This window comes from Hyalella azteca, unplaced genomic scaffold, assembly GCF_000764305.2.
Source record: "Hyalella azteca isolate HAZT.00-mixed unplaced genomic scaffold, Hazt_2.0.2 contig10156, whole genome shotgun sequence".
NCBI classification, from domain to species: Eukaryota; Metazoa; Arthropoda; class Malacostraca; order Amphipoda; family Hyalellidae; genus Hyalella; species Hyalella azteca.
This window is the reverse complement of record NW_025940202.1, coordinates 24733-40839: the sequence shown is the minus strand read 5'-3', so window position 1 is coordinate 40839 and position 16107 is coordinate 24733. Positions and strand designations below refer to the sequence as shown.

General features: G+C 36.7%; 1 protein-coding gene across 1 annotated transcript; it reads left to right on the top strand.

The window, feature by feature from the left end:
• Nucleotides 1-779: 779 nt before the first annotated feature.
• LOC108671084 lies at nucleotides 780-15356 on the top strand. Its single transcript, XM_018158564.2, has 8 exons — nucleotides 780-876; nucleotides 5544-5605; nucleotides 6706-6804; nucleotides 12502-12515; nucleotides 13129-13219; nucleotides 13687-13871; nucleotides 14464-14557; nucleotides 15125-15356. Exons 1-8 carry the CDS (start codon nucleotides 780-782, stop codon nucleotides 15266-15268), a joined length of 786 nt encoding a protein of 261 aa, XP_018014053.1. The 3' UTR covers nucleotides 15269-15356.
• Nucleotides 15357-16107: the final 751 nt, after the last annotated feature.

The window sequence follows — 16107 nt, the reverse complement described above, 5'->3', positions numbered from 1 at the left end:
TCTGAGATGCGGAAATGCCACGNAATGCCACGTTCTCATAAATCGATAATAATAATCTCTCGTCTGTGAGAATGTAGCGATTGCATTAACTGCAAACAGTGGTCTTCGTAATGTGGTGCATTTGGTGGAAGTTCAGATATCTCATTATCAAGAATGCAACGAATGACTAAAATTACTATAAAGTAAATGTGTATATCATGTGACTGAGGTTAGTAATATAATATATATAGTAGTATATACTTATCAAGAGTAGTATAATTATTAATATGATAAACGAACTATAAGCTATTGAGACGACGAGCACCGGCCAACTTTCTAATGCATATCGCTTGAATATTCTTTACTATTTTCGCAATTGACGTACAAATTTACTGACATGTAATTTTATGAAGTTTACTTTCGAAACATGGGACAGTGTATGTCCAAATGAATGCACTACACTGCATTAATGCGGCTGCTGGTGGAGTACAGCGGATGTACGGCTTATTCACATGAATGGATAATGCAACGTCATGAATGGCACTTTTGGGAATCTTCTGATGCATGAATGCAGTGCTGAATGTGAAACGTTCCTCTGCAGATGTGTCGGTGATCTGGCTGCTGATGTTGCATGTAAACCAATGCTGCTGCATTATTATGCTTCAGATAAATGACGCAGCGTTAATTATCATTATAATAAAAACGATAATGTTTCTTAGCATTTTTGACATAGAAAGATCCCGTAGCTGAAATAATATTGAAAATATATCACTAAATCCTTATGACCTTATGACCTTATTATGAGTTCGGGACTTCCCAGTCCCCCGGGCACGCTGATGCGCCGCCTTCGTCGTCCTCCGCCTCCAAGTCGTCGCTGGCAGGTCACCCCGCCCTCGGGTCCCGGGTGTAACGTTGGACGTGTTCCGTCTATTAGCCCTCCTTTGGGCCAGCTGATGCAAGATGCTGTTGCTTGTCACTTGCTGAGGGTAGTTTCCCATTACATTATGATTGTTAATTATTAATTATAATTTATAATTATTTTTATATAAAAAAATTATATTTTGTATCCATGTCAAACTCGTTGAAATATATATATATATTTTTAAGTATAAGCTGCAGGTTCAGTGAAACTTTTTACAGGACATAAAAAAGTTTAAAATTAAATCTTAGATAAAAAACGCTGCAACTATTTTTGGTTGCGAAACAATTGGTAACGAAATAGACCTAACTAAAGCCTACAAGCTTTTCATAACAGTTACATATAATTGTAAAGTCCTATTCATGACTGTAGGAGAAGAAGGGTTAAAAATTTCATAAAACAAACTCCGATGTGTACTGTATATGTATAAGAATAACAACAAATTTAGCAATTGTTCTTCTAATTTTATTTTTGCCGTCTGTGGTTTGCAGATAAGAAAAGTTACCGAACTAGAATTGTCAGTCAGCCACGAAAAATATTGACGTTCTATAATTCTAATATTGTCAGTATCTATAAAGCTTCGAGGAACCGAAGATTTGCGAACAATGTTACGGATGTTACAGCGAAATTTTGTTGTACGTGTACCTACAAATGCTTGACGCTAGTCAAGCATTTGTGGCACTTCAAAACGTTTTCCTGACTCAATGAGCAGCTTAGATGACCAACAAACATTTTTTATATGATTCAAAATGTTTTGACGCGACTGTGTATCTAAATGGAGTACATAAATCGAGCATATCCAGGCTGAAAATTCTGGGCAAGACGTAACCCTGACAAGGTCTCAAAGGGTGGGATAAGTCAGCCAAAATGCGGTGCGTAAGCAAATATTTTGAGCGATATGTCGCGCGTTTTTGTGGGTGGAAGTTTAAACAATGTTTGACCAGGCCATGCATATAGGCCCTGCACTTCGGCTTTGAGAAGATACTATGAGAGAATTGAGTATTGATTTATTAACTATGGGAAATATTGACTTATAAATTTATTTTACAGATTTTTTAAAATGTGTGTAGTTTACATACTAGTATGAAGAATTTATTAATTTTAAATAAATTTTTATAAATTAATATTCACTACTATTTCTATTCGCTTCGAAGGATTTAAATTTGCGAGTTTCATTTCACTTCATGTTAAAATCCGTTTCTGTTAAACAAAAAAAAATGGTAAAAATTATTGCTTATAAATCAATATTTCACATGGTGTTAACAGACTAAGCAAAACGTTTATTTCGAGTGTGAACACATTAAGGGCACAGAAGGACTAAATTCTGTGAACATGATTTATAATTTAAACACGCACCAAATATCCCTCCAACTAGGCAAGTAGAGAGCCAGCATCGAACTAAATTCAAACACGTACATTATAATTAACTATAATTAAGTTGCGTACGACGAACGCGTACAAAACGAAAGCTATATTCAAATAAATGTATTTTTAAGAACTTTAATTCAACAACAATTACATTGAAGCTGCCCATCTAACTTTGAATATTTTCGTACCCTGACGTTTTAATTTTTCTTTGATATTTTCATGTAATATTCATTTTGCAACGTTCATTGCTTGAACGAAATTTTCGTAACTGGTTCCACTGACCTATAAATTTGCTATATAATAATAATAATAATAATAATAATAATAATAATAATAATAATAATAATAATAATAATATTAGCATCATAATGAGTTTTCTAGTTGGTCAGATGACCGAATTTAGGTAGTAATTACCATTCAAATTTATTGACTTTGAATGACTGATATTAAATGCCTTTTCATTGAGGGAACTACTGCTCAAAACAAAGAGTAGGGCGAGTTTTCTAACGAATTCTTTAAGCTTAGACGGTGACGGTCGAAATTGTTTTTGTGACTGTACGAGGGAACACTTTTGGAAGAATCAATGCATTTCGGATCAGTGATTTCATCAGTTTTATTAATAGTTTTATCCCCCTAAAAAAATTTGTCGAGTGATTCCCATGAATCACTCCCATGTTTTCGCTATACTTTAGGTGCACAAACTTAACTTATGGAATAGTTAAATGTTACAAATCTGAAGCGTAAAATGTCTTCTCCAAATTATTGGCCACATCATTTTATCAGTGTAATTATTTTTCATCGATGTTAATATTGGCATGAAGAATGAGTGCTTCAAGTGCTAAAATATTCTATTGACCAGTACGTGTATTAAAGTTTTGTGAAATAATTTTCTTCGTATTATTTCATTTACTACATCAAATTAAAAAATGGAAGAACAGTCCGCTTGAAATCTATTGAATAAATTCAAATCTATTATTGTTCTCAAATTCGTTGCAGAAGCACCGACATAATGTGCTTTAGAAAATATTCCTCTAGAATTAGTTTTAAAAAATTACGGACATCTTGGGGACCATCTTTTGTCCAAAATATTTTGGGGGACCATTTTATTAAATTGTTATTTATATTACAAAAGCAAGATCTTTTAACTAAGAAACAAGTGTTTCCACCTGCAGCCATAGTCCGCCAACGCATGAATTTATCTAGTCGATATTCAGCACGCAGTTACCTTCTTGGACAATTCCTTCCCGTATTCCGGTGTTGAGTTGACGGATGATGTAATGTACAGTGGGAAGCCACACACCTTGTGCCGCTGCAGGTACTTAAGGCAGGTCTCCCATCCCCCTGCATTATTATTAATTTCCAGTCGCGAAGATGAAGAGTTTCAAAATTTTCTTGGTCCTTGCCGCTGCAGTATCTTGCGTTGTCGGCCAGATCGTCAGTAAGAACTTTCTTTTTATGTAATTTTAGTATTTTTTGATGGATAAGCCCACATGAGTAGTAGCTAACAAATTTTTAGAGAGTATTCTCTTATTGAGATAACTGCACAAACTTCTTTTTACGAATATCTGTGCACTTCTGATCCGATATTGATTTATATAAATACTCCCTCAATACACTAATATTCAAATTATTGTAGGTGTAATGGAATTTGTTGTTTTTTTATTAACATCAATTGTTATTCCATTTATCCTATGCATTTATTCAATGAGATTTTTTATAATCGCATCAATAATGCAATTTGTCGTGGATGAGTACCTCGCCGCCATTGGAAAGCAAATTTTAATGGAACATGCCCTGATTCAAATGAGTGACCTAACGATACGATACACTCGTGCTCTGGAATAAATATAATTTTAATAATATCTTCTATTTATATGATCAGATAGAATGCAACTATGGAATGCATACCGAAGAGCTTAGACAAAAACAAACAATCTGAAATTGAAAAAAAATATAAATTTTAATTCCCCGGCGCTTATATCACATTAACGCATCGAATAGCTTCATTATTTTTGTTCATTCTTCGTTTTGATATCAGTAATTACGATCGGCTGGGAATTCCATTCTAGATTTTCAAATGAGAAGCTGGTTTGAATTTCAGATAATTGCACTCAAAATACATGTTATAAAAGATTAATGCCGGTTGATGATGTCATTTTCCTCTCGGTTAGTTAATGTTTATAAGTTTTTAAGATAATATTTTATGTCTTTGCATGTGTTAGGAAAACTGTGGTAATACTGGTATGCAAACTTTAACTTAACTTAACAAACTTATCCTTAACTTTAAAGAAGTTAAGGATAACTTCTTTATCTTTTATCGGCACTACTGTATTTTGGTCGTTCTTTCCTGCTATGAACTAAAATTTCCTGCAGTGCACTTAAATAGCCAGTCTGAAGTAACTGAACACGCTGCGCGTTAGTTACCCGGCTGCAGTCGTGCGGAATGGCTGTTGTGCAGCCGTTCGCACAAGAATTTGACAGAATTTGAGCTCCAGTATCGTCAAGTCTTGCAACATTGAATGCCTATTTCGAGGCGCGCGGGACTTTGTCGCGCTGTACTGAACATCCACACTTATTGTCACTGGAAAAATATTTCCTGCAGTTTTGAAGCTACAGCAATGAGAGGTATACCGTTCGATTCGCAAATAAAAGATTTAGTGATTGGTCAGAAATATTTTCAATTTCGTTATAGTTTTGGAAATATTTTGAAAAGGGTTGGGGGAAATAGAGGGAAATCGAAAAATTTTCGAAAAATTTACGAAAAGTGCTCCCCCACCCACAAAAATTAGATTTTCGAAAAAAGCTCTGTCGAATCGATAGATACGGTACTTACGCATCGAGTGATATTCGTCTCGATGTTGTAGCTTGAAAATCCTAGGAGATTGTTTTCTACAGTATCCCCTTTTTTGGCCGTTTTCTAAGAATTTCACATTTTCTTTCATTTTTTCGAAAAATTTACATGAATAAAAGCTGTTGATTTTTCGGTTTACACATGTGTACAAAGTTTCAAAGTGATCCGTCTGTAAATAGCAGAGATTAAATTTTAGCCAGATGCTCCTTTTTAATATACCATCAGATCAGTCTAAATAGCAAGTTCACTACGAACTTTAAATGCAAAAAAAGTTCCAAGCAACCTGACCACATCTTCATCGAATCGAATATCAATCGAAGTCGGAGTTTTCCGACTGAATGTATTTGCTCTGAAAGATTAGTGCGCATTGTTATTAAATTGTTATTGTACGAATTTCTATTGTCATATTATACTTCTTCGTGTCAGACTACCCAGACTTGCGGCACCTCAAGGCGTACACTTCTACCGAACCTCATGCAACTCCCGCCGTAGGTGTCTCGCTTTCGGCACGCTCGATCGGGGAGGCCTTGAGACACCTACCTAAGTGTCTCAAAACAGCGGTCAATTATTGTCTGTAAGTGTACCAGACTCGTATTGAGAGGATTACTGAATAAAATATTAAAATATGAGCCTTATTAAGCTAGGCTTCATGCCTTGCAGGAGAAAACTGTCCTCATTAAGAGGAGGTTTATGGCTTCTGAAAAAGTGGGCATATGCCCCTTAGAACGAGGATAAGGAAATCATCAATGTTAAGGTTCTATATTGTTTTCAGGGGATGACTGAAATAGCCCAGCATTGCCCAATACCAGGATAATTTTCATACTTCACTCCGTGCGCAAGCATGCTGCAGAGCAAATTAGCCAACATGATTAGTTGCTGAAAGCCACAGGGACCAAACCCCTTCATGGATGTAAACCAGCGAGCCAATGAGCTGCAGGCCGCCAAAACAATGGTCGTAACCCACACACTAAACCCCAAAATATTTCTATTCCATGCAGCCTAGCCCCTTCCCCACTTTCGATAAAGAACGCCCTGCACCACAGTGCTATCAGTACACTGCTACCTCTCCAGCCTGTCCGTTCTTCTGGAGGCTAAACCTCCACGCTACCCCCTGCTCCCCCTCCTTTTGGTACCAGCTTGCGGAAGAATAGTAACCTAACCTAACCTAACCCTTTCGCGGAAAGGTGGAGAGTAGGGGGTAAGTGTGGAGGAAGAAGATGCTGGTGAGCGTCAGGGCTGGGCTTACGCCTGCGAAGTGGGTAAGGTGATGCGACAGTCCGGTGCGGGGCCGTTCCCATTTACGGCAGTCTGGTGCGGTTTGCGGACCCTGTGGCTTACGGCATTTGTAAGAAGTGATGGTATGGGCTTAAATCATTGGTGTAGGAGCTATAGGGCGTAATCCGTTTGGAGTATCAGCTTGTGGGCTGAGGCATTGCTTGTTTCAAGCTGGTGTGGCGAGATGAGGCAAATAAGAACAGCTGCATAGGTATTAGACTGACTATTCCTATTGCATGTAGAGGGTTGGCATTGGCTCTTGGGCTGATTTAAGAGTAAAATTTTTGGGCTACGGCAGCGCTCCCGTTTTCAGGGGCCTCAAGTTCACCGGCCAGGCCAGTCCGTGTGCGTTTATCCCTTCTCCAACTCTACCGACAATGGCATTTCCATGCATTATGGCTACGGATCATCGGTAAGAAAAACCTTCAAGTGTCCACGAGAGCTTTGTGTTGTTTACTTAAAAAACCTCTGTAGCTGTTTGGACAGTCGCTTGAATATTAATTCTCCCTTAAAATAGATCAACTGGAAAATCTTCCTGAATATTTGTTTGAAATTAATGAACGAAATTTGTTAACACTCGAGTTTTTCATGGTCCTCACAAGACCGTTAAAATTTTAGAAATGGGTTCAGTCATGCAATGGAATACGGAGGTTTTATCAATTTGGAATGCTTTGTTAGAAATTTTGTCCAAAAGTTTCAAAATATAAACCGTAGACTACATTCAAACGTGTTATTTTTGGAAATAAGTTTCAGATAACGAAATAAGGTTGGAATTAGGTTTCACACCTTATAGTTAGGGTAAAGATATTATACATGGATTTTGCCTTCTATTGGATTTGGAAGTTATGAGTTTGTCTTTTGAATCGTATTCTTCTATTGTTTAGAAGCGCCTATTAGCTCATATTCGCTCAGTTACTCATACGGAAAGTAAAGATCGTCAGGGAACCGGAGTGAATCAATTTAGAATTTTTTCTTTCCTACGCTTCAGCTGATGGGCATTTTGGTATCTTCTAACCCAAAATACGGTAACTTTGTATCGTGGCTCGTTCGGATTTATTCAATGAATACTGTCGTCTCTGATTAGGTATGAATGACAGATTCCTGTGCTTCTTTATGAACTCTCCTTCCGCCTCTATTTAATCGCATCATTTCTAATCAAAAATTGCTGAAGGCTCCCAAAGAATGCTACGAGCCCAGAAACGGTTCTAATCGCGACATGTACGGATCGTTCTTTCAACCGAATTAACACTCCAGCCTCTGGAGATAGGAGTGGTCAACTGAAATTGAAATTTACTGTTGAGATTTTCAGGCTCTAGGTCTCCAAGTTCCGAGGTCTAAACTCAAGTGTCTAGTTCAAGTCAGAGTTTTCTAGTTTCAAGTTTCTATATTTTGAGGTTTCAAGATTCTCGACCTTTCTGTTTCAAGGTTCTTGGCTCTGCTTTTTTACGGTTCCGTCCGATATAATGACTAAGTCAAGGCAGGAATTCGTTCTTATCCGACAAGACTTTACTAATATTGATAGTGACCATGCGTGAACAATATATGACCAATATACTTGCAAAGGAGTTGTGTGAAAGAATGCACGATTTATATTATTGCTGTAGTCGATATTTTCTTACCATGCCTAAAAGTAGTGCATTATGAGATTTCGAATAAATCTTTCGTTCTTTAGAAAATTTCTTAACACTCGTGTCACTAATTTGTTTAAATGCCGTGCTGTCAGATAGACATTTAACGTCTGAGATGAGAGTGTTTAATAACGTGTAAAATATAATTCATCTACTTCGTACTGAAAAGATTGTGCTAGTCAAATCAAATTAACCAGATTTATTAACGATAATTTGATATCCCATTTTCTGGATTATGGGTTGCAGGGTCCACGATTTTTCAGACAAAATTTCAAATTTGACCACCCGTGACGGCGAAAATTTGGCGCAGCGATCCTCCACCGTCAACCACGTTCGTGGGCAGGACATGATTCGCCTGCGTGGCCGCTCGCGATGGAGCATCAGACCTCTCTAGGTCGAGACCTATCTGGGTGCAGGACATCTAGTTCGAGACCTATCTGGGTGCAGGATATATATAGATCGAGACCTATCTGGGTGAAGGATATATCTAGGTCGAGACCTATCTGGGTGCAGGATATATCTAGGTCGAGACCTATCTGGGTGCAGGATATATCTAGGTCGAGACCTATCTGGGTGCAGGATATACATATCTAGGTCGAGACCTATCTGAGTGCAGGATATATCTAGATCCAGAGATATCTGGGTGCAGGATATACCTAGGTCGAGACCTATCTAGGTGCAGGATATATCTAGGTCGAGACCTATCTGGGTGCGGGATATATCTAGGTCGAGACTTATCTGGGTGCAGGATATATCTAGGACGAGACCCATCCTGATGCAGTACCTATCACGGTCGAGAAGTACGGTGGCAACGTTGCGACAATTTGGACAACGTTAGACACTGCCTCTGGCGCTGCACTGGGGCAGGGTTGGTGCAGGCATTGTCATACGCTGCTTGTCTACTCGACTACGTCGATTTTCGCCTTGTTTTATAGTTCACCAAAATGGTTGCATGCTGCGGCATCGATGGCACTTACGACCCCATTCTTCGTTGGATTTAAAAGATGCACTGATGGATTCCAGAAGATTAATAGACTCTGCTTCACCCGCATGAAGTAATCAAATAATTAATGAGCGTAGATCCTTTCTGCTTCTTAATTTTGTGTCTTTTTCTTTGCCAATTTTTTTGTCACCTCAACGTGTTTCCCTTAATTTTATTTTTTATAGATTCTACTTGTACAAAATATGTACAACAATTTTTAGATGGATTCGAAGGAAAACTGGAAATCAAAATATATATATATATATGTCGGAATCAAAATATAAGAAACACAGTAATTAACATCAACTCTGCAATTAATTACTAATGTCGACTGAAGCACATGTAATCCGCAGGGTAGGCCGAATTAGGCAGCGCAACACAGCTGTACGGCGCAAAAGATTGGCAGACGTACGGCTTCAATGCTGAGCAGAAATTGTCGTTGAGTCCACTAGGAGTTAGTTCCAAACAGTCTTCTTGGCCCTGAGAGTTATCAGGCTGTCCAGGGCTGTATGGTAAGTACTTCGGGGTTTGACCTGACCAGAAAAATGGCGTTGAAGCATATAATTTATTGTATTGTATTTTCCAACCATTATTGTTATTCAAAATTGCATGATATCATCTATATCCTATGGATGATTCGAATCAGCAAAAGTGAAGAAACACACTTTTCATATTGTGTACCTAATGCAACGTTACGAAATGTAGACTGGACTAACGAGGATTTATTAATTTATGGAGTACACAAATACTTTTCAAATAAACTAACGTATTCAAAAGTTTCAAAAATAAAATTAAAGTTGAAGGGATTCTCTTGTTGTTGATAAATAATTTTTTAATTTGAATGGCCTCCTAAACAACTTTACTATGCCACGAGTTGAAATAATATGCCTCAATTATCTGCTAGATTTACAATTTACGTTATATATTTTTAAATTATTATCCAGCTGTAGTAGACATTTAAATATTATTATAGACAGAATTTAGGTACTAAATACCATTCAAATTTATTGACTTTTAATATAATGAGTGATATAAAAAGCCTCATTCATTGAGGGAACCACAGCTCAAAACAACGAGTGGGGCGAGATTTCCAACAACTTCTTTATGCTTAGACGGTGACGGTCGAAATTGTTTTTGTGACTGTGCGAGGGAACACTTCTGGAAGACTCAATGCATTTCGGATCAGTGATTTCCTCCAGTTTTATTAATAGTTTTAACCCCCTAAAGATTATTTTGAGTGATTCCCATGAATACTATTGATGTTTTCGCTGTGCTTCTATAAGTTATGATATATCTGTGTGCTATAAGTTATATACTTATATACTTATACTATAGTTATACTATACTTATACTATACTATAAGTTTTATAAGTTATTCTATAAGTTATGCTTGTGTACTTCGCTGTACTGCACAAGCATAACTTATAGAATCGTTCAATGTTATAAATCTGAAGTGTAAAATGTCTTCCCAAAATTATTGACCGCATTATTTTATTAGTGTAATTATTTTTCATTGATCTTCATAGTTCATGAAGAATGAGTGCTTCAAGTGCTAATATATTATATTGACAAGTGTATGAAAGTTTCGTCAAATGAATTTCTTCGAATTATTTCAAATACTACATCAAATTTATCTAAAGGGAAGAACAGTCCGCGCATTAGATCTATTGCATAAATTAAAATCTATGATTTCTTCAAATTCGTTGCAGAAGCACCGACATATTGTGCATTAGAAGATAATTCCCTCAAGAATTTGTTTTAAAAAACTACGGATATCCTGGGGACCATCATTTGTCCAAAATTTTTTGGGGGACCATTTTATTTAATTGGCATTTATATTACACAAGCAAGTTCTTTTGACTAATAAACAAGTGTTTTCAAACAATATTCAACAACAAACAAACAATATTCCTCCCGTATATGGGTGAAGAGTTTATGGATGATGTAATCGTAATGTACTAGTGGGAAGCCTCACACTTGTGCTGCTGCAGGTACTTAAGGCAGGTCTCCCATCCTCCTGCATTATTGCTAAGTTAAAGTCGAGAAGATGAAGAGCTTCATAATTTTCTTGGTCCTTGCGGCTGCGTTATCTTGCGTTGTCGGCCAGATCATCGGTAAGAACTTTTTATGTAATTTTAGTATTTTTTTTACAGATAAACCCCATGAGTAGCATTCTAACTAATTTTTAGAGGGTATTATTTTTCTTGAGATAACCATGCAAATCATTTTTCACTAATATCTGTACACTTCTGATCCGATATTGATTTAGATAAGTACTCCCTCGATACAAAAATATTCAAATTATTGTTGATGTAATAGAATTCGTTGTCTTTCATCAGCACTAGTTGCTATTCAATTTATTCTAGGTATTTATTTAATCAGTTTTTTATAATCGCATTGATGCTGCAATTCGTCGTGGGTGAGTAACTCGGCGTCATTCAAAAAGTTTTTAATGAAACGTGCCCTGATCAAAATGAGCGGTCCAACGATACGATACACGCGAGTCCTCAAATAAATTGTGAAAATATCTGATATTTTTAGGATCAGATAGAATGCAGCAATAGAAAGCATATCGCAAAGCTTAGACAAAAACAAACAATCTGATATTGAAATAAATAACATAAATATTTTAATTCTCCGGCGCTGAAATCACATTAACCCACCGATTAGCTTGATAATTTTAGTTCATTCAGCGTTTTTATATCAGTCTTTCGGATCAGCTGCGAATTCCATTCTAGATTTTCAAATGAGAAACTGGTTTAAATTTAAGATAATTGCATTTGAAATGCATGTAACCCAAGATAATTGCCGGTTGATATCAAATCACGTTCCTCTTGCTTACGTAATTAATGTTTATAAGTTTCTGAGATAATATTTTATGTCTTTGCATGTGTTATTAAAACTGCGGTTATCCTGGTATGTAAACTTGACTTCGCGTTATAACGGATAACTTCTCTAGCTTATATCAGCACTACTGTATTTTGGTCGGTATTTCCTGATATGAACCACAAATTCTAGCATACCGTCAGATCAGTCTAGATAGCAAGTTTTAAGATCAGTCAGATGAGTCCAAATAGCAAGAGCTTTAAATACAAAGAAAGCACCAAATAACTTGACAGCATCTTCATCAAATCAAGATCAATCGAAATTGGAATTTTCCGACTGAATGAATTTGTTCTGAAAGATAGACTAGTAGAGGGACAAGCCAACATTCGGCTATGTACCTTGCATGCATATTGCAGCAAATAAGAGCTGCTAGTTCAGAGTCTTTTCGCTAACCGTTAAACTTTTGGAGAAACTGCGTCGTAAATGAGGCTGCTGACAATCTTTACCTTCACGGCTGCGCTGAAAAGCACGTTGATGATTTAAGGGGACCGACCTAGCTAAAATTTGAAAATGTTGAGTTTTTCTGTTTCTTATCTCATCCTAAAGGTTGTTTTCTTGCGCATCGAACGATATAAGTATCGTCCCTGTGCGTCGAAAAATGACTTTGTGACAGCTCCTCAAAGGGAGGTGGGTTTTNTCAGAGTTCCCATGATCAGAGTCCCATTGATCAGAATCCCGTTAATCAGAGTCTCGTTCATGAAAAAATAAAACCTGAGGAGGCAAAGCAACAATTTTCGTTATTGAGGCTGCGGCCGTCTTTATTACTTCATGAATTGTTGTCATTCTAACCATATAACGCATCGTCTCTTAAACACCAGAATTAAATGAGATGCTATATAGTAGCTACACCCTCATATGAAACGCCAATTCAGAAATAATCGATTTAATATTGATCTCAATTCGGTTAAGATAGCTTAGGAATATTGGTCACTTTAATTTCCTGAAGATCGGAGAAGTATTAATTAACTGATAAATTAATCATTGATTATTCAGACGATTTGCTATTAGTTTTTTTACATAATAAACTCGATAAAAGTTCTCAGTGATCTATCAGTAGAATATTTGTAGAAGTTATTCGTAATGAGTTCTTGATTTATTAATTAATATGATTCATTAAATAATGAATATCTCTCGGGCATTTTCATTGCAAAGTATCAAATGAGTTATTTGTAGAGGAACAATTGATTTAATTCTGATAGCTATTAGTATCGTGCATACATTTCTTCTATTCTCCTTTCAGTTGGATCCTGTACCCTTCAGTCGCTTACGCTGGTACCTCGTACCAATATCACGGTGTCAACAGCTGCTACAACTTGACTACCTCTGCATCTGTAAGCCTACGATTGCAACGCGGATAACAATTTATCTACTCAATACATAAATATTCCATAGGCAAAATGTTATGGTTAAAGTATATTATTTTAGAGTAGTTGCTATACAAATTTTCTACCTTAGCATAAGTAAGCCTAGGATAGCAACGGGGATAATACTTTATATCTTCAATACACCTTGTTCTCACAACATTTATTTATATATCAGCTGCCATTCAACTTGTCTATCTTAGCATCTGTTTGCCAAGGATAGCGACAGGATAACACAATATCTCCTCAATACGCTTTTTTGTGAAAACATTAGCTTTTATATTAGCGGCATTTGAAACTTATCAACCTCAGCATTTGTTGAGTCTAGATATCAGTGAGGATAACACTCTCTTTTCAATACTTATTATTGTAATAAATTGTTTTTAAATTTACTTTTACTATCTATTCATCACTTCTATTAAACAATTGTCTCGCAGATAAATTCTCTGCGGTACGCGGGCAGCCCATATGGCATGGACGACGTATATTTCAACCTCTACAATACAACGTATTTTGGAGGGAACGAATTTACGGGCAACACTAATACTGAAACCGTCGTGGAGTTGGACATGGAGGTTTCCTCCTTGATTGTCAGTGGACAATCGCCGTGGACTTTCTTCACGTAAATACAACTTTAAGAAAAAGTACTCCTACCTCCTCAGTAACGTGAAACATTATTCTTTTAACTCGATGTTATTGCTCATACTGCAGTGTATTGCAAAAACCAACTGATTAATGATCGAATGTTTGTGCTTTCTACATATTCTGTTCAATTTTGAGCAAAAAAATAAACAGTTTAAGAGGTTCGACACACGATCGTCTAAACTAATAATACTCGTAGGAAGATCACAAATCTAGGATTCATTCCTCAAAAGGAGGATAAGTGTCTTTGGAAGCGAGGTTATGCGATAAGTAAGTCATGGATACGAGCATTGCAGGAAAGAGCAAAGCGCACGTTTTTCATGAAAATAGGATACTAGTCTCGTGAAGCGAGCATTCGCGCATTTCGAAAGTTGGACACCATGCGCAGACTCGTTTGAGAGAGTTATTACATGCAAAATAAAAATACGAACCTCGTTGAGCTAGACTTCATGCCTTGCAGTAGAAAATAGCCCGAACAAAGAGGATGCATAAGGCTTTTTATGAAGTGAGTACAATTTTCTTAAGCCAAGGGTAAGGAAGTCATGAATTTTAATGTTTTATATTGCTTTCAGGGGCCTCAAGTTCACCGGCGAGTCCGTGTGCGTTTATCCCTCGTACAACTCTACCGACAACGGCATTTCTATACATTATTTCGACGCAGCATCGGTAAGAAAAACCTTCAAGTGTCCACGTAAGCTTTGAGATGTTTACTTAAAAGCCTCTGTAGCTGTTTATAAAATAGATTGAGTCTTTACTTCACCTTAAAATAGATCAACTAGAAAATCAACTATAAAATAAAAATAAATAGATCAACTGGAAAATCTTCAGGAATCTATAATAGGAGGAATCAGCGAGTCTGGAGAATTAATTTGAATGAATCAACGGCTTGTTCAATAATGAACAGAATTCTTTACACTCTGTTTTTTCATGGCCCTCAGAAGAACGTTAAAGTTTTAGAAATAGGTTAACTAAAGTAAATGGGTTATCTTCACATACATATTTCTGAGCGTCGGTCATGCGGCGCGTAAATAAAATCTTTACCATCATAGGACCAAGTAACTTGTACCTATGTAATGTCAAAATTTTTAAACTTACATATTTCTTTACGTGTAATTAGGCGCAAATGACTGCCACACGTCCACACTTTTTACTGCGTTATACGAACTATAGTTATTGAGCGCAATTAATCGTTCTTCGTATAATTAACCCCTATATTTCTGTCCTGCTCTCAAGATGTCATCTCTGGGCTTGCCTGACAACTCGATCAGGTCGGTGGCGCGAGGCTGCCTTAGCGACACCGTCTACAGGGACCAACTCCAGCAATTCCAGCAGCAGGCCGAAGAAGACATCGAAAAAATCAAGCGTCGAGAGGACTGAAAAATTACACACACAAAACATTAGTAATTTTATCATGTCACATGCAATGCTTTTGAAATGAAATTAAACCAAAAATTTTCTTGTTTTGTAACCTTTAATGAGCAGCCCAGGAAGATGTTTGGAGAATTTTCGAGAAACATTCTTATTTTTGCTCTGATCTAGCTCCGCTACGACTGACCAGCGAATTACGAGTTTGATAAGAAAATGTTCGTTCCAATAATTGAACAACATATTAATCTAGATTACTATCCTAGTTTTCAATTATATTTCACTTAGATTCATAGAGTCATCCGTTTCAAACTGTTAGAATCCCCAATGGAATGCGAAGTTTTTATCAATTTTGAATGCTTTAGTAGAAATTGTGACCAAAATTTTCAAAATATAAACCGTAGACTACATTCGAGCGTGTTATTTTTGGAAATAAGTTTTAGATAGCGATATAAGATTAGATTTAGTTCCTCACCTTTTAGTTAGCGTGAAGAGATTATACATGGATTTTGCCTTCTATTGGATTTGGAAGTTAAGAGTTTGTTTTTTGAATCGTATTCTTATATTGTTTAGAAACACCTATTTACTCATATTCGCTCAGTTACTCATCCGGAAATAATATATAGCTGGATTTGCAATTGCGCTTTTACGGCGAACGTCAGGGAACCGGAGTGGGTCAATATAAGATTTTTTTCTTTCCTACGCTTCATCTGATGGGAATTTTGGTATCTCCAAACACGCAAGTTTGTATAGGGGCTCGCTCGTATTTATTCAATGAATACCGTCGTATTTAATTATGTATGAATGACAGTTTCCTGCTCTTCTTTCACCTCCAGTCGCATAATTTCTAA

Coding starts and splice junctions, on each gene's coding strand:
- LOC108671084 (XM_018158564.2), top strand. CDS start 780: ATGAGTTCGGGACTTCCCAGTCCCCCGGGCACGCTGATGCGCCGCCTT. Junction 877..5,543: donor GCAGGTCACCCCGCCCTCGG/GTCCCGGGTGTA, acceptor TCTTCGTGTCAG/ACTACCCAGACTTGCGGCAC. Junction 13,872..14,463: donor TCGCCGTGGACTTTCTTCAC/GTAAATACAACT, acceptor TATTGCTTTCAG/GGGCCTCAAGTTCACCGGCG.